At 43.9% G+C, this 24,156-nt stretch overlaps 1 protein-coding gene across 2 annotated transcripts in view; it reads right to left on the bottom strand.

Moving 5' to 3' along the window:
- Positions 1-24,156, bottom strand: part of LOC111868090 (voltage-dependent T-type calcium channel subunit alpha-1H) — a 137,321-nt gene that overhangs the window by 97,632 nt on the left and 15,533 nt on the right. For both annotated transcript variants that reach the window (XM_033752931.1, XM_023858475.2), the window contains exon 4: positions 5,177-5,348. In XM_033752931.1, coding sequence (XP_033608822.1) covers positions 5,177-5,348 — 172 coding nt within the window. The remainder of the gene's footprint in view (positions 1-5,176; positions 5,349-24,156) is intronic.

Raw genomic sequence — 24,156 nt, 5'->3', positions numbered from 1 at the left:
GCTTCCCCCCCCCTTTCGCCCCCCAGACCATATATGGCCTTAATCACTGTTCACTCTTCCCATTGGTCCCCTCTCCCAACCCCCCCCCTCCTACTTCATATATAAACTAGTGCTTTTCACTTACCAATCATTGCAGCTACTGCTCTCTGTATACGCAACGCAATTCACCTACCCTGAAGATGGAGGCGATACGTTCCTCTGAAACGTCGGTTAAAACCAAGAATACACGGCACCAGATCCCAGAAGACGACTTTCTTCGGAGTAAGTACTTGCTTTCGTTTCTCTCTCTCAATCGCCATTGTGTTCAGAAAGCCATGTCTCCTTGTTGAATGGATTCAGAAATGTACTCATTAACATCTCTTTTGTTTAATTAACTCGAAACTGCAGGACTTGTGGGTGCAATGTACCGGACACAAACTTCCCGAACAATATTTGGCTGGTTACGGCCCTCCAGAGAAGCGCTCGCTAAACTTCAACGATCTACATAAAAATCAAAGTAACCCGGAAATTTTTCGTAAAATGCTCCAATACCAAATTTAATAAGAATCCATTCATGGTCTCTCAAGTCTATATTCGTGCGGACGGTTGGGCTAAGAGAACTTAACAGGCGCTCCGAAGAGTTGCAAGCATCTCTTTCCATTTACCTATTGCAGACCCAATTGTGAACATGCAAAGATATAAAATGTGCTCGTACTCTTGCTAATATGCACAGCAGTCACGGATGTTATGCCGATGTGAAAGTACTGCAGTAGAGGCTTTGAATGCCATCTTCTGGAGCTGGTACAATAGGCCAACAGTGGCCGTAGTACCAAGTGGACTCAGTCTCACTCCATCAGAGAAAATAAAAATACGTTATATAAAAATCTTTAATTTATTAATCTGAGTGATTCTTCTTTAAAAGTCCAACAAATATGTGTATATACTTTGACGGATAAGGAAAGCAACCAAACAGGAACTAGGAACCATTTAGAATATTTATTTATTTATTTATTTATTTAAGGAAGAATGGCGGAATTTGTTACAGATATGAAAATTTGAATAATAGAAACAGACATGCAAAAACACTATTATATAAGGAAACACTGCTGAAGGAAGACTCAAAGTTTCAACGCGTAAACTAAATAGCAGAAAAGTGAATGACCAAATGTTGGTAACAATAAATTATATATGTAACAAAAATTAATTAAATAAGCGCAGAAAATACATAGCAGTTCCACTTAGACCGAGCGATATATGAATATTAATATACATAATTCAGTTCGTACCTCGCAGGAAACATTACGTCTCCGCTACAAAGCCCAACCGGTTAATGCTGTTTAGGGAAACAGTCGCTGTTTATTGTGAGAACCACACGGAACTCACAAACACACTGTCTGGGCAGAATTGAGAGTTCTTAACGTTAATTCATATGGCACACACTGTAACCAATGTACTATAAACAATTAGGTTATGTTTTATTTCATTCAAAACACCTTGACCACTTTTCCTTCGTTTTACCAGCAGGATTCATGAAGGCACGAACACAGTAGGGACAAATGCCATTTACAGAACATTCCATCTGCTAGATGTTGCTTGTTTCTGTAGGCCATTAAACAAATGAAACTATGAAACGAATTTACAGAACATCCGAGCAACATAACCAATCAAGTCAGTCAATCAATCCATGAGTGAGCAGTCACTGTAAGAGTTAAAGGAGTTATGATACAATCATCCTCTAGCACAATACTGGTAATGTATCTATTGAAGAACAGAGACAGAAGACAGAGTAATTTTGTTTTGTAACTAGTGTCTGCTTACAGGGTCACTCTCACCCGAATCGTGAACTCTTCTGTAAGGTCCCTGCAACAGAACGAAACCAGCGTGATGTGACGTCAGCTTAAACAGTGATGTCGTGCACGACGGCCTATTGGTGCTAAGATACAGAAAACAAGTTAGGTAATACACGCATAACTTCTCAGTTCTGGCGCGTTCGCTGTCTTTAGTTTAATTAGCTCGTAAACCACAAGATTTAGGGTTAGGGGAAATATACTGGACATATGCGTTTCGTCCTTTCTTTACGACTTTTGTTCGACATATTTTTTTTCGCTCTGACAAATACTTGTATTTAACGAGGTATAACCGAAATACAGACAGCAAGACATGGTGTAAGCTATTGTCAACCGATCGTAATGAAAATCAGAGTGTGTCTGAATAGTTTAATATAATTCACCAATATTAAATATCACGAACATCTGTTCAGCGGTTCTCGGGTTTTACAAACTAAAGTAATGACAGGCAGACTAGTATGGTCAAGGCAATAGACGCATTTTGGCGACTTTTCATCGCTAAAATGATAAAAGTATTAACCATTGATGCGTGTTTGTATTTTATAATTTTTTTACTGACTGAAGTAATATTTCTGCTAGTAAAAAATATTAATATTTACATCTAAACAATTAATTCATCACATATCTGTCCCTTAAATTACTCTCATGTACGAAACACTGTACACAGAATTCAAAGTTTTACGTAAGCTTAGTTACGAAGGTGTCAGCAGATGTTGTACTGTTCCCTTTTCTTCTAACCAATTAAAATTAGCCTAACTGAGCACAGCCCTTGACTGTCGTGTTCACAAAAGCGTATCACTGGTCCCGATACTGACCCAGACAAATTAAGCCCACCCCACCCCACCATATCTATCTAAAATCCATTTTAATATTGTCACTATTTTATGGAGTGTGACTATATGCGGGTTTGGGTTCATGATCTAATTTATAGGACTCTTTGATACAACCCGTGACTACACGTTACAGTTTACTGTTACACACACACTAGTGTCCACTGTAACTATTTTACTAGTCGTTGCTCGGTAGCGGCTTCCAAAAGCAGACGTTTCGCTTCTCGAACTATTCCCCGTGTCACAGCTACCAACTTCTCACAGTAACAGCTAACAACGACTGAACCTCAGCAGTTTTCTAACGAATTCACTAACTCAGTCACTCGCCAACCAAGTCAACTTACCTCAACTCAGCTCTCTCTTACTATTATTATTATTATTATTATTATTATTATTATTGGAGGGGGTGTGTTTCCCCATGCACCGCGACTAATAGTCTATTGTACGTCTCCCCTTTGATATTCTACCAGTCTCCATACCCTGCCGGTACTGGTGCTCGCTATCAGCCCCGTTCAGCCAGCGAGGCTGGCTGTAGTACCCGATGCTTCCCCATCTATCGGAGGCATTGGAAACTACTTGGGCGGGAAACTTTTTACCTAATTTTGCTCAGAGGTCTCCTAGAGACATTAGGATCTTTTACGTGCCGTAGGACTCACAGCTTAAAGTCCCTCCCGGACGACTTGTTCCCTGAATTTTTTCGCCCTTAAAATTTCCACGACCTCCGCCGGGTTTGAACCCGCGTACCTTGAGTCATGAGGTGGGAACGTTACCCCTAGACTACGGAGGCCGCTTCTCCCTTACTAACTGTCATACTTATAACATCTAGGCACGAATCGCATAGAAAACATCGTTACTTTGTTGCAGTTCACGGGCCGTTGCCTAGCAACGCCTGTTGTATAGTTGTTTATTTTGCGGCCGTTGTCTAGCAATGTATCTACATGCCACAATATTATCCTTCAATCTACGCGTAGGTATTTCAAGTTGTACGATTTCCAACCAGTTATATTTATTAATTTCTCGTCTGTTCCACGCATGACGAAGGCACCCATCTTATCCGTCCTTTCTGGTAATATCTGGAGAAGAGTACAAGGCATGAAACACTTCAGTGTGCAGTTTTGTTAATAATCTTCCAAAGAGACACTCGCGGGTCTTCGTCATTTAATTTTGTTGAAATATGCATGATTTCATCTTTATCAAGCGTATTTAATTTAAAGCACTTCCCATACATATTTGTGATGTCATTCGGGTTACCGCTAAGGCACTACGAACGTATGATCCAGAATTATTTCGAAATCTGGATAATTATTATAAGAAATTTACACTAAAATTGTCGAATAACAAAACAGAATAAAATGTTTTGTTTCATTATTTTTCTTTCCTGTAACATTTCTTGGAGAATCCAAGAAACTAAACATGTCAAAATGCATTTCATCATAAAAATGAACTCCAACCGGGCTGGTTTACTGTTACTAACTTGAACACAAAGACACACAACGGTCACTAATCTAGACACACCATCTATCATGATTATTGAGAAATTCAAAAGATATCCTACCTGTGAATTTGATACTGTTCACTGAGGTACCACATCTCCTGGCTTATTTATTTTTCTCCCACAGCAAAGAGAACAATATCAGATGTCCGATAAATATGTCTCGTGTACCACAAGGAAATCATGTGAAGGAGTGTCAAAGACTTAGAAAATGTGTTGTTAAAGTGTTAGTTCGTTAGGTTCAGCACTGGTTTCGTCCTTTGCCGCTAGAAGGGAGGACACGTGTATTGAAATACGTAACAATGATTTAAAGACTTGATCTGATCATTAGCGAAGAAATATGATGACAATTCGCAGTATAATACATATGCCAAATCAATAGCATGCAATCTGACAACAATGCAGAACATAAATTATATATGTGTTTTGTTAAGTGTAATGCAGTTGGGTTATATATATTACATAGTGTTATAATGTGGTTCCTAAAGTTAAAAATGTATTTTGCCTACCAATAAAAATAAAATTATGCAAACAGAGGTGACTTGAAAATATGCGAAGCATTCGAAATATCTGAACAAGGAAATAAATTTATGTTACAAGGAACATAATACAACATATAAGTATATAAAGCTCAGTATATTACATTGGCGAAATTTCTGAACAAAAACGGAAAGGCCATGCAGTTATGAAATGTAAAGTTCAACCATTCACTCTCGGCCACATAATGATCTGGAGTGTAACACGAGAAAAACTGTATGAAAATGAACATCATGCAACACAGAGAAATTATATATAAATAAAACAAATAGGAGAGAAGCAACAATTTGATTGTTGAAACGTCTTCATGGTCAACATCTCACAGATTGTTACTGTTGAATGTGTACGAACCAGTCACTTATGGTGCAGGACACGCCTCAGCTGAGGGACTCTTCTTCCAAATGGATTGAAACTCTGTGATACGAGCTGATCAAATGACACAACCACACAACACAAAGACAAAACATCACATTGTGAGATGTAAGACTCACCTGGGATAGCTGATATTGGGCAGTTGTTTGAGATAACAGCGCTGTCTGAGTATTCCTTCCCAGAGTTGAACTCCAACAATGCCGAAAATGAAGAACACGAAAAAACAAAGAAGCAGTACGTTTCCTAACATAGGAAGTGTGTCTAGTAGTAGCATCACTAATATTCTCATACCTGGAACATAGCAAGAAACATATTTCATAAATCAGAAATGTTTACATGTCTGTGTTTAACACAGTGTAATTATTTACGTACGTGCAATCAGGATTTGAGTACTAATTTAACCATATATAAACTAAAGTTAGTATGACATAATATTTGTAAATTCACTTCCTACCTCACACTTAACACAAAGAGTCTCGGTTGAGTAGGCCAACTGTTAATATTGTTAATTCTTTAAAGACTTAGTCGGTGTCAGAGTCACTTTACGACTGACGGTTTGCCGCCAATTGGTTCGTCTTGTTCACAAGTACCTTGATACTCACGATCAGTAATTTTATTTTCAAACCGAGTACTTGCGGTTATAGTCCTTATGTATGGGTCTGTCGTTTACAATTGCTGTGGGTCCTCGCCAGCGCAGTCATTCTCAAGTTCGACTCCCACGGGACTCACGACCACATTTTACTGTCTCAGATTCGAGAATCCCCCAATCTGGAGGGCCAGGTCCCCGTATTTATTCCCTCAGGAACATGGTGGCCCCGTAATACCAGCAGACATTGGGTTCCCTTTTTGTCGCATTAACTGTTTGGGCCTTGTAGAGGAGACGTGATATGTTTCCTGTGAGGTACGAACTGAATTCTTATATACTATTTAGAAGAAGTCTAATCTGTAGTCCCGTTTGGAGGTGGGATCGAATACCTCCACCGTGATCCTGCGAGTCGTAGGAAGCGACCAAAAGGAAAGTCTCGAATATGAAACACTAAAATATGGTCACGAGTTTCAAGGGACTCGGACCCGAGAATGACTGAGCTGACGAGGGCCAGCAATAATTGTAAACGACTGATCCGTCTTCTTGTCAGAGAGAGCGCACCACATGAACACACCCGCAACTGCGTGACAGTAATAAAAATCTGATGATAAGCCCCAGATGGGTGCCTTATTCCAAGACAGACTGGCCAACTGACCGTCGGTCGTAACGTAAGACTCGGACACTAGACTGCAGTCTCCTAAAGGGGCATGCTCAGTTTAGAGAACGCATGGGTCAGGCGTATCTTTGTAATAATCGCATGAAACTTCGGAGTAAGTTTCAACACTGACGTCATAAATAAACATAAATGGAAATTTGGTTTTCAGCATCTGAGCACGAAGATTAAATAGAGATAGACATAAAGGGGAGGCGATATAAGAAGGGGCGGATTGCGTGGGCGTCATTGAAAAATGAGGACTATATTAACCCGGGACGTTCCGCCTGGCCCACTGGGTTGAGAGTGCGGTGTATGTCTGTGCTCTGTAGCGCCAGGATCCTGAACAGATATTTCGGAAAGTGGAAACTACCTCTTCTGTACGATGAAATGAAAATCAATAGGCAATATCCGTCTCCATAGTTTTGAGTCTGGGTATCGGCACGAGTAATATGACGGATCATTGGAAAATACATCTCATGTTATTAGTAACACACAGACTGTTGCCAGCTGAGAGGAGCAACTCTTGATAAAGGCAAAGGGCGGGGAAGAGTGTCACGTGGTATATAACGCCGCGTTGTTCGGTAAACATTCACTGACATGAAGAAAGCAGTCTTCTGGGATTTGGCACCGTGTATATGTGGTGTTAACCGACGTTTCGGAGGAACGTATCGCCTCCGTCTTCAGGGTAGAAGAAAAAATATAAGAAATCTGAAAAGCGAAGAGACCGTGAGAACCGGTAAAAGCAGATGTCGGATGAATGTTCTGTAACCATCTTCAGGTTTGGGGAGTAAAGCAAGAAGCAGGTGGAAGGCAGAGCGATAGACCCTGAGGATGGGGGGCGGTAAGTTCCCCCAAAACATCACTGAAATTTATCAGACTACACGGCGTCACATCACAGAAGACGGTACTTCTCACAGTCACTGCTGTGACAACATCTAATCCAACGGAGACAGACAAAAATCTCATCTGTTATGTAGGGTTCCCTTGTAGAAGAAATTTGTAGTTTAGAGTAATGGTTCCGAAACGTCTTCTTCGTACCACATGAAACATTTAAATGTGAGTCTGTTAAAAAGCAAGGTCTAAAAATAACTAATTTCAGATTTCGGGTAAATTGACGGTGGTCCTCGCCAGCACATTGGTTTTTGATTCCATGTCCCGAGGGACTATTTATCATATTTTACCATTTCACGAATCTTGGAGTCGCATAGCTGTTCATTGACATGAACTAGCGGCCTACTTTCCTCTTACTCCATACTGGATATTTGATACGACACGGACCTCACAGAAAACACTGCGTCCGACAGTTCTTTTATTGCTGCTTGTGCATTCGTTGCCGCGAGAACATGTTTACCGAGCCGTTGCCTAGCAATGATGGAAGGGGCGGGATACACAGCAAGGTAAACTTTTAAGCCATTTCATTTTTTTTCTAAGTAAGCCGCATTAAGTGGAGGAATTGTTTTGGAAGAGACTGTGGACCTGTCGTCTGACAGATTACTGATGATGATGAAGGGAATAGATTGAGAAGGACACTCGGAAAATATAAAACTTAATACTGTAATGTGCATCCAATATAAATGAGAAATATATTAATAATATATAGGAGTTAGCTCTGAGTCGATTGAAAATACGGGCCTGTACACGTGACGTCCACCGATAACAATGCACAGGGGCAAGGCTGGAAGCACGGGACCCCGTGAGGTTACGGAACCACACGCTGTTATAGAGGTCTGTCGAAAATTATATGCATTTTTCATGTCTTCCATTAGCTTCGTACATGTTATTGTCGGTGTGTTCCTAACAAAGCCAGAGAGAGAGAGACAGAGAGACAGATGGACATGGCCCCAAACCCTTCCATTGCGTTCCGAATTAACAACCGTAAAGAAGAAACGTGAAGATTTTATCTTGTGGGATATAACGCCGTGTGGCACGTTGAAAATTAACCGACGTTTCGAACGAATATATTCCCTTCTTCAGGGTAGGAGAATAAGCCGAGAAACCAGCATGAAAGCAGGTCGGTTGACTTTCCACGGACTACAGGGATACATCCCAGGAGATAGCACTGTGAATAACCCCCGGTGTGAGAACATCAAGTCCTACAGGAAACAGAGTGGACATAACAAGTACAGATAGAAGATGTGGCAGGTATTTCGGGAAACAAGGATTTGGAGGCCTAGTGAAACTCTAGGTTCACCTGGGCTTGGACAGCCTGAATAAAACCTTCTTTCACTTCCACATAAGAAGAATATGAAGCTTGCCTGCAGTCAGTCGTACACAGCTAGACACATAGTGACAAGTCCAGAATGAGAACTGCGGGCGAAATTCGCGTGTTATGCAAAGCTCGCGTGTTGACGTGAGGTTCTTTCTTTGACTTTGTTTTGAAAACGTGCACTCTCAGAATCTCTCTGAAATGCATACACTGATAAAAGTGGCTGCAAATAAATATCCAACACTACTGATTAACCTCCTCAAGTCAGTTCGCCAGTCTGTCTTGGTATCAAGCCCCATCTGGGGCCCAGGAACAACTTTTTGTTAGTGATAGTGGCGGGTTTGTTGATGTGGAGCGACCTCTCTGACGAAAGGACGAGCCTGTCGTTTACAATTGCTGCTGGTCCTCGCCAGCGCAGTCATTCTAGGGCCCGAGTCCCGCGGGACTCATAACCTGTCTCAGATACGAGTCAAAGTCAAGGTCAAAGTCACTCCACGACTTGATGTTTACCGCCAATCAATTCATCTTGGCGCCAAGCCCCTTGAGAATCACGACCATTTATTTTCTAAACTGAACCTTCGAGGTCGTAGTTCTATGACCGCTCTCTCTGTATAGTGCCCTTTACGTTGGGTGTCACCTTCTTGTTGTCGCCGTCCCCCTTTACCTTCCTGTTCCTTCACCTGGCTTCCGCCTGCAGCGGCTGTTGCTGATGCTCTTTGCCAAAGGAACACAGGTGAATTTTCTTTACCTCAGAAGGTAGAGATGAGACTGTCTCAGGATCTTTTTACGGGCCTCGCTGAGACAGGGAGGCAGAAGCGTCTAATGATACACTTGCACTTTGCATGTGAGTATAATTTATTCTTTGTGAAGAAAGTGTAAAACAAAACACAGTTCACATACACAATTCACCAGGTGCTGGCACTTCTTTCAAAGGTGAACTACCAAACACTAACAACTGTTCCTAGCTGGACCACCATTTTTTTTGAAGAGTGTTTGAAGAGTATTTGAAGACTATTTGATGCCTGTTTGATGAGTTTTTGAAGACTCTTTTGATGACTGACTGAAGACTCTTTGAAGACTGACTGAAGAGATGTGAGCCTTTCCAGTTTCCGCGAAGTTCCCAAGTCACACCCTCGACTTTTGAGGATTGGTCAGATTTGAAGTAAGGGAGTTGACTCTGAATCCGCTACTTCCAGTCATTTTTACTCTAGAGGCAATTTTTTTCTTTAATGACCTAACGTAACTTTTGAAAGGTAATGAAGTATACTGGCCATAGCGTCCCCTCCTGGCACGCCTTCGTGTGACTTAAGACTAGCAGAAACTGTCAAGAGTCAAATTTCCAAAGTGAGTCGCCGAGCGACTCTGGAACCAAAATTCCATGAACTGCTTAACTAAATCACCAGGGGGCCATCTGGAGTTTTTGTGTGTGTGGTCCATCTGTGAAACAGGCAGCTTCGTGTGTGCAAGAGGTGGGCTATGTCACACTCTGCGTACACACTCTGCGTAATTATTATAAAATATTGAGAATAACTCTCAATAAAATACCATTTAGGCTTGTGGGCGGTTATAGTTCTTATGTAACAGAGATGTTCCCTAGCAATGTCTGTTGTGCTGTCGCCTGTTTACGCAGCTGTTACTTAGCAATGGGTCTACATGTAACACAGTTAACAATGCGATCTTGTATGAGTGTCTGTTCTTCTCACACACCGCCACGGGGACAGTTTGAGGACAGATCTGTACGGATATAGTGTGTTTCATTTCTGTGGGGTACAGTCGAGAAAAGGAATATTTATCTTAATTTCAGGAGAATCGTTCAGTGTGTCCACACTGATAACAATTAAAGACGAATATGTCCCAACACGGCGGTCTGCTTTATGAAACACAGTGTCGTGTCGGGGCTCAAATTTGTTCTTGTTTGATTGGTTTCACTGCCCTTAATTTATATTGAAGATAAGGAAATTCAATTGCTTTTTATATTCATTGTACGGTGGAGGTATTCGAACCCTCCTCCACGCGGGGTGATTAACCCTCTGAAGCCTCAAGTTCGTCTAAATAATATTGAAAAATTCAGTTCCTACCTGGCAGAGAACACACTGCCTCGCCCTAACAGTAATCAACGATTAATGATATTCGCAGACAGTTGCTATAATAAGCTGCCTGGTTGTAAGAAATGTTAACGACTGTATTTTCTACGGCAAAATTGTGTCAGTTATTAAGCCGGATGGGAATTCCAAATTTGTAAGAAAAAAGTAAATTTGTAAGATTTGAGGCTTTCACGGCGGTGACTATGAAGAAAGCAGTCTTCTGGGATTTGGCACCGTGTATAAGTGGTGTTAACCGACGTTTCGGTCCATCGCCTCCATCTTCAGGGCAGAAGAAAATATAAGAATTCTGCAAGCGAAGAGACTGTGAGAACCGGTAAAAGCTTTTACCGGTTCTCACGGTCTGAAGATGGAGGCGATACGTTCCTCCGAAACGTCGGTTAACACCACTTATACACGGTGCCAAATCCCAGAAGACTGCTTTCTTCAAAAAGTAAATTTGTTCCTATGCTCAATTAATTTAAGCACCACGCCATGAAAAGGTATGGGGAGTGGAGGTATTGCTCCACCATTCTTGACCTAGGCGCTACATGGAGGTGAGTGGTCAGTTTCACGTCCCGGCTGCTTTACCCCCGGAGGAAGATCCCCCGGTATCCCCTGGATAGGAGGCTGGGTGGGCCCCAGACCGGGTCTCGACGCTAACAATCTAACTAAGATACACGGAAAGAATGTGGCTTCATAAGTGAATTAGCACACGTCTGGTGGCCAGGTCGATACCGACGGCTTTTAAAGCTGTGTAGTTGATATGTGATTCCATCATCTGGAAGTTTCTCTGTGTGGTATTAACTTCTCTCACTCGACTTCAGTCTGTATAATTCTGTATCTACTTGCTGTAGAGGCATAACCACTTAAAACCAGTGCGCGTGTTTTCTGTGGCGTCCGCTGAGTAGGATTACAGTTCTAAATCCTTGCCCTGTGTTGCACCATGCCCGTATATTTTAAAAAGGGACAGAGGATGTTGAATAGAAAAGTCAAAAGGATTTTACTGTGTGAAGAGTAGGGTTCTATGTACTAATTTAAGCTAATGCAATAATTTCTGTTTCCACTGTGTGATAATGAAAAGACTCGAGAAATATCACGGACCGAGTAGGAAACCAAGAGTTGTCGCCCCCAATCCCTTCCATTCCAGTATTAAGTCTGCTGATTCCTGTTATGTGTGTCGCAAAACACAATCCTTGCCTAGTTTCAGATGTTTCGGCGAATTTATCTTCCCCCCCCCCCGCAAGGATAGTCTTGTGGGTTGTAACGCCGTGCGATTCCGAGAGGTCTCTTTCCGAAGTAGATTACTTCACATCCCAGAAGACTGTACACTCCGTAGTTACCGCAGGGATAACCTGAAATCCAGCATTCTCTTCTGGTTGATATTATCACGTGATAGAGTGACTATAGACGAAGTATGGATTGGTAATCGGATTTACTGAACTCTCACAGAACTCGCGACTACACTCTACAAATCACTGTCACACACAGACTAGTGTTCTCAGTCACGGTCTTCACTGCGTTGACTGGTAACGGCTTCCAACGGCTAAGGTTCTCCTTCCTCTTGTTCCCAAACTGTCCCCGGCTACAGTTCCGGGGTTTCACTTCTCGCAACTGCAGCTCTCAACTGCATGCCTGCCTGCAGAATCCCTCTCGGCTGACTCAGAGTCAGAGTCATTTTACGACTGTCGGTTTACCGCTAATCAGTTCATCTTGGCACCGAGCCCCTTGAGACTCACGACCAACATTTTTTTTTCAACTGAACCCTTGCGGTCATAGTCATTTACAATTGCTGCTGGTCCTCGCCAGCGCAGTCATTCTAGGGTCCGAGTCCTTTGGAACTCGCGACCACATTTTGCTGTCTCAGATTCGAGAATCCCCCAACCTGGAGGGCCAGATCTCCGTATTTATATCCCCTAGGAACAGGGTGACCCAGTTATATCACCAAGTAAAGGGTTTCATTTCGTCGCTTCCTATGACTCGCAGGGCCGCGGTGGATGTATTCGAAGCCACCTCCACACGGGCTTAACTGGTAATGGCAGCTGGCCCTCGTTATATAGCCTCGGAACGTACCGCACAGTAAACACCGCTTCCAACAGTTTTATTGTTGCATGCGTGTCTGTTGCGGCTACTGAGCCACTGCTTATCAACAGGCGTGTTTACAGAGGCGTTGCCTAGCAAAGGCTGTCGCTGCTGGCTTCACAATTCTGGCTTTCAGCAGATATGCCACAATACAACTTAAGATGCTTTTGACATTCCAACAAAGTTAATCAGTTTTAATAAATTAAGTAGTGGCAATTTTACCACATCAGGTAGACCCTATAACGCATTTCAGTATGACTCGGTTTCCAGAGCCTCGTTTATACTTCATGAAAGAGAGGACGGCACGAACGCAGGAAATGTTTCTAGACCAGTAGAGCGCGCAGTGGATTTGCTCGTGTCCGCGGAATGAGATGGGCACTGTAATGTGCTTATAGTTTTAAACAGGGCTTAGTTACAATGCGTCACCTTTCCTTCCTATAATGCCCAGAACTTCTTGCCATACGTTTCCTCACGCCGAACCTAGAAGCCATACGTGAAAACACGCGTGTACAACTGTGTTGTGTGTTTGAGACCGGGTGTTTGGTCTGCGCATGAATAAAAGTCTACCAAGAAACATAAAAATAAATAATGTTTGTGGGAAGGAGGGAGGGTGACGTACTGTGTATAAGTTATATACATCGTACAGTTCTCATCGCGGTCAACTCGACCGGACCCACCGCTCATTCTGTCGAGGACGGCAACACGTGAAAGCAAGGACAGTACGTTATAATTGACGCAAGTAAGGAGGTTTGTCTAGAAACAAACGCAGAGAAAACTAAGTACATGTTGCTGTCTCGTCACCGAAATGCATGGCAAAATCATGACATAAAGATAGGAAACAGATGTTTTGAAAATGTGGCACAGTTCAGATATTTGGGAACGACTACAACAAATCAAAACCTGATTCAGGAGGAAATTAAGAGGCGACTGAACTCGGGTAATGCTTGCTACCATTCAGTCCAGAACCTTTTGTCTTCTCGTCTGCTGTCCAAAAGACATAAAAATTAGAATATACAAATTTATAATTTTGCCTGTGGTTCTGTATGGGTGTGAAACTTAGTCTCTGACATTAAGGGAGGAACATATACTGAGGGTGTTTAAGAAGAGGGTGTTGAGGTAAATATTTGGACCGAAGAGGGATGAAATGACAGGAGGTTGGAGAAAACTGCATAATGAGGAGCTTCATAACTTGTACTCTTCATCAAGTATAATTAGAATGATCAAGTGAAGAAGAATGAGATGGGCAGGGCATGTAGCACGAATGGGGGAGAAGGGGAATACATGTAGGATTTTGGTGGGAAAGCCAGAAGGAAAGAGACCACTAGGAAGACCAAGACGCAGGTGGTTGGATGTTAATAAAATTTATCTTGGAGAGATATGATGGGGTGGTATGGTCTGGATTGATCTGGCTGAGGAATTTTTGAGTAGCTGAGCGACTGTCGGCTTCTCAAGAAGGACTCAGTCTGATCTGAGCGTGTCCTTCCTTCCCTTTTGCTTTGGGCGCAGAGGTCCCGGCTGGGAGGCGACAGGTGGCGGAGGTTCCAAGCGTTTGCGGTGAGTGGAGCCACTAGGCACACTACACACATCTCTACTCCTCTCCAGTTTCTTAACATTTCACTTGTCACTAAAAGCTGGAATATTGAGGATGAAGCGTAAGCAAAGGGATAAAAAGAAATCCTCTTGAAAGCTTTGGCTGTCTCCCGTCTCTTTTAGACTCCCGTGCCTTTTGTTCCTGGCTCCATTCTTGGAATATCGAATCCTCCAGGTCCTGAGCGCACGCGTCTGTGAGACAAGACGAGAGCGCTGCTCCCTCCTCGGATAACTTGCCCGTCCTGTGCTGATCATGACGTGTCTGTCTATAGAAACAGGACAGACTGGGTGTCTCACGTTTCGCGACTTGCTACCTATTTACAGGATGCAAGTCTTGAGTTACTTCCCATTTCTGAAGGATATTTGGGCGGCACTAACGGAAGAAATGGTAAAGTTGTCACTTTGCTTCATTAGTTAAGCACTGAGGGACCGCCTCTGTGGTCTAGTGGCCATAGTTCCTGGCTACAGATCCAGATGTCCCGGTTTCTATTCCCGGGGCTACCAGATTTTCTGAAAACTAGTGGGTCTGGAACGGAGTCCACTCAGCCTCGTGAGGATAATTGAGGAGCTATTTCAATGAAACAGCGGCTCCGGTCTAGAAAATCGAGATTAACGGCTGTGAGGATCCGTTGCGCTGACCACGCGACACCCTCTCTCCGCTAAAGTTGGCACTAACTTCGCTCGGTCGGTATAGTTCGCTTGCGGACTAAAGCCACGGATTTTGTTTTTTTTTCCAGTTAAGCACTGATGGGCACGTGGTAGTGTAGTTGGTTTAGGCAGTATGCTACAACCTGAAGGTCCCGGGTTCGATTGCCGATGAGGTCATTTGATTTTTCGATTAATCTAATCTTTACAGCTGCCGTATGGCCCTGGGGTTGACTCAGCCTCTAACAGAAATGAGTACCAGGAATCTTCCCGGGGGTAAAGGGCGGCCGGCGCGTAAGGCTGACAGCCTTACCGCCTTCTGTGAGCCGATTGTCTAGAAAATGTGGGAGCCTCGACGTCTCACAACCTTATGGGCCTCCACGGCCTGTTACAGGGATAGCGTCACGTTCACCTTCAGTTAAGCACTGTACCATGAAGACGTATGTGGGAGTGGAGGCTGAACTCCATCATTCTTGACCTCGGTCACTTTTCCACGAGGGAAAGAGGCTCCGGTACATGGGTCCGAGAGCCAGTCTTGACGCTGTATCTTGCCCCTGCTGGGAATCAAAACCTGGACTTCGGTATACTGACTCAGCTACCCCGAAAACAGACAAAATTACATTTCCAACTAAATAATTCTCCCCGTGGCGCTGAGGTTCTTCTTGAGGAGCCTGTTCCCACAGTCTGAGGTGAGCCAGCGCTCACTGGAAGGTCTGACAGAGGTAGACAGGAGGTCACTGAGTAGGGAAGAGACGAGGGACGATTTGCGGTAGGGGCCAGGGCGATCTTAGGTTCCAACAAACTGAGAGGCCCACAAGTTCCGGCTTTTGAAAATTTTCCGGTGCTCTACGTAGCCACGTCACATGAAGAATCCGAGAGGATTTGGAACGAAGCTGTCTTGAACTTATCGAGGTATCATTCCGGCTGTGGAAAGCCTGGAGAAAATTACGAAAATCCTCCGCTAGTGTAGCCATTTTCCTCTGCCCGAAACTCGAAAGGAGCAGAGAGAGGAGTCGAGAGTGAATTATAAGTACTACGTGATGATGGTCAAAAATAGTGGTCGAAACATGATGTAAAATATAAACTGTGTATGTATCCTAGACCGAAACCGATTCAAAATAGTCTCCAGTGTAACAGCAATGCGAACTCATTTGAAGTTAGTTATTTATTTACAGCGGCTCTTGTGAGTGTGACTGTATCCAGTTTGTGCTGTTTTGAAAATATACAAACTACAATAAGCAAACTTTTATGTTTCGTATTTGTTAGCTCCCTCACCGAGGGTAAAGCGGCAGGGGCGTGAAGCTGACCACTCACCTCCATCTAGTGCCGAGGTCAAGGACGGTGGAGCTATACCTCCCCTCTCACATATACCTTCACGGCGTAATGCTTAAGTAATTAGGCACAGGGGCAGTTTTACCTTTATTATACACTGATGATTCGACCTAAAATGTTCATCATCAGGTGAAATACAGAGATGAGCTGTTAGTAGGAGTTTCTCAACATATGGATGTGTACAGGCTTGTCGAGACATCGGTTCCTACTTAATTGCACAGGAAGGTGAGTATATACATGTAGAGTTATTCATGTGCTTATTGAATTAAGCACAACATCACGAAGACGTATGGGGGAGTGAAGGCACGGCTCCATCGTTCTTGACCTTGGCACTAGAGAGAGTAAGGAGCAGTCAGCTTCACTTGTGGGGCTAAAGGCCCGGTACCCATTCGATACGAGGCTAGATGGGCCCCAGGGCTGGTCTGGGCGCTGTGAAGAATAGAAAAATCTTTTGCTCCTACCGGAAAACGAAACCCGGCCGTAGCCCTTCGCTATACCGACTGAGCTATCCCGACTACATGAGAATAAAACTGATGGAATACAAATATTTTACAACGTTTGTAAAACAGAGTATATGTCTGTGGAGTTATGTGTAAGTTTGTTTGTTTGTTTGTTTGTTCATAACTACATCTGCATCTTGAGCTTTCTTGTGGCTGTCTGAGAGACAGTCTCCCCTCGGTGTGCGTGCGCGTGGTACAAAGAGCACGTAGCATTAGAATCAAAGTTGGTACAGGAACTTAAACGTCCTGAGTTTGTGACCAGTTAGACACCAGACGGGAGATGAAGGCCTCAATTTAAGACTGAGGTTGTGATACTGTGCTGCTTGATCGTGGTATGGCTGCAGCGGTAGGCCTCCGGACCCCGCATATCCCGACTAAAAGTTTTCGTGGTTTTACTCACTCCCTCCGCGCAAACGCTGGGATAGAATTTCGATTAGTCCACAACAACTTCCAAATCTTTTCCAATCCATCACTTGGCAATCATCTTATGATGAGACGCTATGTACAGTCTGAGTTACTGGTCCCATTGTTACACAGAGCAAAGCGCGGACAATACATTTCAGAAGTTAATGTATTGTAGTTTGGGGATTTGCGTTCGAATTATACCAGAAACTGACAAGCCAAGTGCCGGGTTAGAGAGAAAAGCCCGTAGCCTAAACACCGAACACGTGTTAATGTGCTGCCTGTCAGGATTATCTCGAACATGACTGGCGGTAATATGTGGAAGATTGGTTCAATGTTGATTACCAGGAGAGAAGAGAAGAATTCCTAATGTTGTTTCTTCCACCACGAACGCCCAAGAAATCGCCCCACTACGAACCTACCCTCTGATCAGCCGAGTCGAGCGGGCTCCTATATATCGCTCTTGTCTGAAAGCACTTTGTATGTAGGTCATGAGTGAGGCGTCGGGGTGGGTTTATAAAAGCTTTTGAAGGAGCTATCGGAGAAGTGAACAGCTGTCCGTTTGACTGAAGTTCTCTTCCAAATTTAACTCTAGCACTTAAACAGTGCGAAGACTCACACAATCCGGGGAGTCAGCGACAAAATTCCAGACGTTCTTAACCTCCGCACACAATGGAGATAGTTGTCAGATCGACGTTTCGACAATATCATCACCGAGCGAGTGGCTCAGTGGGTAACGCTTCTACTTCGTGTTCCGGGGGCGACAGTCTCGGATCTCGATCGAGATATCGATTATCTTGTCAGAGGTTTCCTTCCAGGGAATTGTTTGGGGTGGTGCTGCGACCGGTGTGGGTTACATGAACTAACCGCAGTGCATTATAGAGGCAAGAGCCTAACCCCCCCCGAAATTTACCACTTCCCCCCACAAGGATACTTGCATAACGTTCAATGAATTTTGATAAATATAAACAGATTATTCCCGAGGGAACAGCCTTAAATAAGGAGCCGGGATCACTCAGTCGGTGTAGCTACTGGTTGCTGGCTGGACGACTGAGGAGCTGGAGTTCCAGTCCCGGTAGTGTCAAGAATTTTCACTTCTCCATGTCGTCCAGACCGGCTCTGGGTCCTATCCATTGGGTACCGGGGGAAAAGCGGCCTGGGCATGAAGCTGACCACGCACCTCCAATTAGTGCCGAGGTCAAGAAAACCTGGGTCTATACATACATTTCTAGATACGCCTTCATGGCGTAGTGCTTAATTAGTTAAGTACAGGGACAGCTTTGCCTTGTAGCCTTAAATGTAATAATTAGCGGTTTTAAAAGTGTCGCGCTTCTTTTCCAATCCATGAATCAGCCATTACAGGTCTTACAGAGTAAGACACAATGTGGAGCTAATCAGTGTTCCCGGGAATTGAAGACAGGATCATAGGAGAAAACATATGAAACATGCATTTCAAGATTTACACCCTGGACGACCGAGAGATCAGAGTTCGATTCTCGGCAGGCAAAGAATTTCTTTTTGTCCCACAGCGCCTAGACCGTATGTGGGTCCCAACCGACCTCAGATATATTGGGGCGCTAGGGGCTGGCGCGTGTGAGTCAGGAAATTGAAATCAGACATCTTGAAGCATCGGACAAGTCAAGGAGGATTAGGTGGGCAGGGCATGTAGTACGAATGGGGGAGAAGAGTAATGCATATAGGATATTGGTGGGAAAGCTAGAAGGAAAGAGACCACTGGGAAGACCAAGGCGTAGGTGGGTGGACAATATTAAAATGGATCTCAGAGAGATACGATGGGGTGGTATGAACTGAATTGATCTGGGTCAGAATAAGGACCAGTGGAGGGCTCTTGTGAACACGGTAATGAACTTTCGGGTTCCATAAAATGCTGGGAAATTCTTGAATAGCTGCAGAATTGGCGGCTCCTCCAGAAGGGCTCAGTTCCATGAGTAAGTAAAAGGCCGGAATGTGAAGCCGACGACTCACATCTAATGTCGAGTCATGAATGCATGGAGATATACCTCCCCTCCCACATACTTCTTCATGGCGCGGTGCTTAATTAAGTACTGGGATAAGTTTGCTTTATTTATTATTGCTAAGAAACAAAAATACAGAGAACAGTTACTCCAAATATAGCAGGTAAAATATTTACTGCACCCCAAGCAATGGTCATTCTTATGGCAAGACGTCCTTCACTAAACTGTGCTACCGAGCAGGTTGACGTAGGTGCCGGGAGGTGCCCGGTTCAAGCCTCGGCGGGGACACTGGCTAAACTTGAAGAGGTTTTACTTGCCTTTCCTCAGTCATTTCAGATAGATGCTGCGATAGTACCTCGATCATGCCACCAACACTTCCTTCCAAGTCCTTACTACTTCATCGTTCTTCTATCATCGTCAAGTTCTCTCTGTGCTAAATTAATTAAGCAGTGCGCCATGAAGGCGTATGGGGGAGTGGATGTATAGACCAACGTTTTCTTGACCTCGGGATTAGTTGGAGGTGAGTGGCCAGTTTCACGCCCCGGCCGCTTTACACCCGTGGAAAGAGCCCCCGATACCCTTTGGAGAGGAGGCTGGGTGGGCCCTAAAACCGGTCTGGACGACATGGAGAAATGAAAATTCTTGCCCCCACCGGGACTTGAACTCCGAGCCCTCTGTCGTCCAACCCGTAACCAGTCTCTATACCGACTGCGCTATCCCGGCCCTGCTTAATTAGTTGAGCGCAGACGCGGACCCAGAGACCCGCATTGTTATGCTGTGCGCAGGTTCTGTGGCTGTTATATGAAGCACTCCACATTTTGCAGGCCATGCATTTGTGGGCTTCCTGTGTTTCTCAGATGAACGCCAGTTATATGCATTCGTGAATAGATGGGTCTTTGTAATGGAGAAGCAGCGTGTTTTCTATAAGGTCAGAGGTAGATATTTAACGTATTATGTATACGAATTGAGAAGGCTAAAACCAGAGGGCGTAGAACACTGCTCTCGAATTAAATTCTCTGGAAGATATTAAAGCAACGAATACGGGAAGAGTTTACAGCTCACATTAAAGTGCATTGTGGGAATTTTAATGCATGACAGGGTGACCATGAGGGAGCAGTTGAAACGGAACAATTCAGAGCTTTGTACATGCTTAATTCCCCGTTATGCAGGGGCACACGGCTCTGCTATTGCTGCTCGCAGATGGAGGCGCTGTGTTGCGTGCAATAAATTATATGCAGTGAGGCAAAGTTTACTGCTTCGAGTCCTGGCTATGGCATTCCACGGGTTTCAGTGAACGAGCAGCCAAAAATATCTCACGCTTTGGGCGTAACATTTCTACGCGGTTCTGCCTTATTGCCATGACACGCCACAGGATACAATAACTTCACAGGGTCGAGTCCTTGAGAAGCCGCCAGTTGTCCATCTCCTCAAGACTTTCCAAATATTTGAAGGAACCCGGAGGTCATTACCGTGTTCACAATAGCCCGCCAATGGTATTTATCCAGAGCCAGATGAATCCCATCCCATTTCTCTAAGACCCATCACAATGTCACCATATCTACGTCTATGTCTTCCTATTGGTCTCTTTCCTTCTGGTTTCCCCAGCAAAATCCTATATGTATTATTCTTCTCCTCTCCAATGCGTGCTACATTCCGTTCCCATTTCATCCCCTTTGGTCATTCTAATTTTATTTGCCGAAGAGTACGATTAGTTAAGCTCCTCATCACGCAGTTAACTCCATTCTTCTTGGGTCCAAATATTTTCAACACCCTACTCCCAAACACCTGTCTTGTATACAAGGATGTTACATCTGTATTCTGGTAGACGTTTGTCGACGTTTCGGAGGAATGCAGTGTCTAAGAGTAAGACATGCATGGAACCGGCATGTAGGAAGAGATATGCTTCGACAGTAAATATGAAGGCAGTACATTTCTCCGAAACGTCGGTCAGCTTTTGCCAGTTTATACGAGGCAGTACATTTCGTATTAACTGGCGTGAGAACCTCAACTCCAACCCGTTCTATTCCATTTCCTCCCTTGTGATGAGAGATCATTTGTGTTTCTGGGGTTTGAAGTGCGGATTTATTGGGCCGACGTTATTCCACTTGTGCTCTGAGCAACTCAGCAAGTTTACGCAACTCGCGACGAAAACAGAGCCTGTATTTACATAGAAAAGAAAGTCTTTTCATTTTTATGCTACAATAACGGCAGCGTATGAAGGTGGTGTGATGGATAGGGAAGGGCTTAAAACTATTCAGGCTTGTTCTGCACATCTCTTTCTGTTCACAGCTGCGCAAACTCTTTGTCAGGCCGTTTTGCATATCAGTGAATTGTGCTCTCGTTGCGGGGCTCAAGGAGAATAAAGGTTTGGATATAAACCCGATTTGTTACTGTCGTTCAGAAATATTTCAACTTTGAACACATCTGTGAAGGCTCTTCTTTCCACTTCTTATCATTTTGTCATAGATCGAGGACGAATAATTTTTTTGGCGTGTTATTTTCGAAACGTCGCAATACTGCTTCTATTGCCGTCGCCATGTCTGTTCGTCTGTTTGCCTGCAAGGAACATGCGAACCTCTGAATTAATTTCTTTGTAGAATTTGATACTGGCAAGTTTTAATGACAATTTGAGTTGAAACTGGACGCAAAGTACAGCCAGTTTAACTCGCGCTTCTGTGCGCGTGCGGAGGGCAAGTCGCATAATACAGATTGTTCGAGGAAAAGACATCATGAAGGGAAGTGAATTACAGCATATGCCCCATGCACTGTTTCTGCAAATATCGCGATTTTGGGCGCAATTAAACAAGTCTGTTGCTCTGTGCACGTTTCCTAACTTTTAAAATGAACGGCCAACCGTGTTTTTCCGAACACATGCGAAGATTGCCGAAGTTCCTCCTTCTCCGTAACAATTAAATGAAGCCTGTTTCCACCTGAATATATAGATATAAATGCCTCTTCTATATGAGCAAGATTCGTAATGGTCAGTGAACGCTCTGGAATTACGCGGTATATGGTTACCATAGCAACGAACCGCCGAACACGTCGCGTGGACATAGGTTATACAGAAGGTCATGAAATAGTGATCAAATGTTCTGTTACGTCATGCCTCTTTTATGAGCAGTGGTGATATTTTGGTGTGGGTGTATGAAGTGTATTTAGTATTTATCACGGAATATGGCTCACTTTGTGAAAATCTGGAAGGTTTCTTTCCTTCTCTGAACATGTCCACGCAGACTAGTCTCAAATAGGCCATGACCACTTCCTTTAAAAGTCTTTCCAGTTTATCACTGACTAGGCATTGTATAACGTCCGACGCTGTACAGGCGAAGTTTTTTTAACTAAACTACAAAATCAACAAAAGAAAATTCCGTAAGGGAGGCCAAGTTAGAGTACATGACGCTGATATCACGTGACTATGCTGACAAAAAGCGACGGAAGAGAAATTGAAGCCGGTTCTGCCGACGGGAAACGAGTGTCCGGCAGTTCAAGGCCTTGTCGACGGTAAGAGAGACACGGTCATCCATTTTCTTAGGGAACAGTTTGTGTCAAGTGGTTCTGATATATCGAGGTCAATTGAGGCAGATGTCAAACTGTGTTATCGGTTCAAAGGTTTCTGTCCACCCAGGGCGGACATCAGTTTACTATCGATCGCTTTCATCCTTAACTTCCTTCCTATAGTTTCTTGAAATCACAACGTAAATCCTCATAACGTTAAACAGAAATCTCGCGTTTGCGCTGTCCTAATAACCCAATTACGCTGCCTCGATTTGCTTGTGATGGAGAGTTTGGAAACGACAATATTATCTTCCCATCTATGGCTGTGCCTCTAAAGCAGCCTCCTCTTTTCAGGTTATCCCATCAAAATTTTGTACGCTTTTCTCATTTCTCGCGTGCCACCAATCTCATTCTTCTTCAGTTACCCGCCGTAATTACATCTCGCGAAGGGCACAGATTGTGAAGTTCCGCATTATGTAATTTTCTCCATCCACCCATCACTTCTTTCCCCTTGGCTCCAAACAATCCTCTCAGAACCTTGTTATCTCACGGCGAGAGAACTTAACCAGAGCGCAGCAAACATTAACCCTTTAAAGACCGAGTCACAGTTTGAGTTACTTTACGACTAGCGATTTCGTTCGTCTTGGTGCCAAGCCCCTTGAGGTTCACGACCAGAGACATTTTTCGACTCAACCTTTACGGTCATAATCCTTATGTAACATCCACTCTGACGAGAGGATGGGGTTGTCTCGCATGAGTACGCCTCGTCTTTCGCCAAGTGTACTTATCGTACATAGAACATTTTACTGAAAATTCTTCCATTTGCACTATATAAAAGTCCTCTGTCAGTACAGGCTTTGCAAAGCAGATTATGTCTATCTTACGTATCATATGCTACAACGGCAGCTTAGTCACTTGAACGGTCCTAAGCTTGACAGCCGCGAAGTTTAAATTTATGCTGAAGTTCTTTCAAATGGCACATAAAAATTAAGTTCGTACCTCATAGGAAACATTACGTCTCCGCTACAGAGCCCAAACGGTTAATGCTGTTTAGGGAAACAGTCGCTGTTTACTGTGAGAACCATATGGAATACACAGATACACTCTGTGGGCAGAATGCAGAGTTTTGGTATGTTCAGTCCGTACCTCACAGGAAACACTACGTCTCCGCTACAAAGCCCAACCGGTTAATGCTGTTTAGCGAAACAGCCGCTGTTTACTGTGAGAACCATACGGAATACACAGATACACTCTGTGGGCAGAATGCAGAGTTTTAGGCTGGGGCCACACGAGCGCACGAAGTACGTCCGTTGCAACGAACGTACTTTATGACGGACGTTGCTAAGGACACCACGCAGTTTCAGAATGCGGTGCGTAGTTTTCTGTCTGCAATAGAGCCAGAAGAAAGCGTAGCATTCGCCTCTCTTGTTTATTTTTTACAACGGACGTATTTTGTGCGCTCGTGTGGCCCCAGCCTTAGTATGTTAAAGAACGTGCAAAGCTTGGCTGTAATTTGTTAATTTTTTACTAGATATTGCGTGGCCGTACA

This window comes from Cryptotermes secundus, unplaced genomic scaffold (assembly GCF_002891405.2).
Source record: "Cryptotermes secundus unplaced genomic scaffold, Csec_1.0 scaffold1361, whole genome shotgun sequence".
Classification (NCBI taxonomy): Eukaryota; Metazoa; Arthropoda; class Insecta; order Blattodea; family Kalotermitidae; genus Cryptotermes; species Cryptotermes secundus.
The sequence above is the reverse complement of the archived record's forward strand: the minus strand, read 5'-3'. Positions and strand labels throughout refer to the sequence as shown.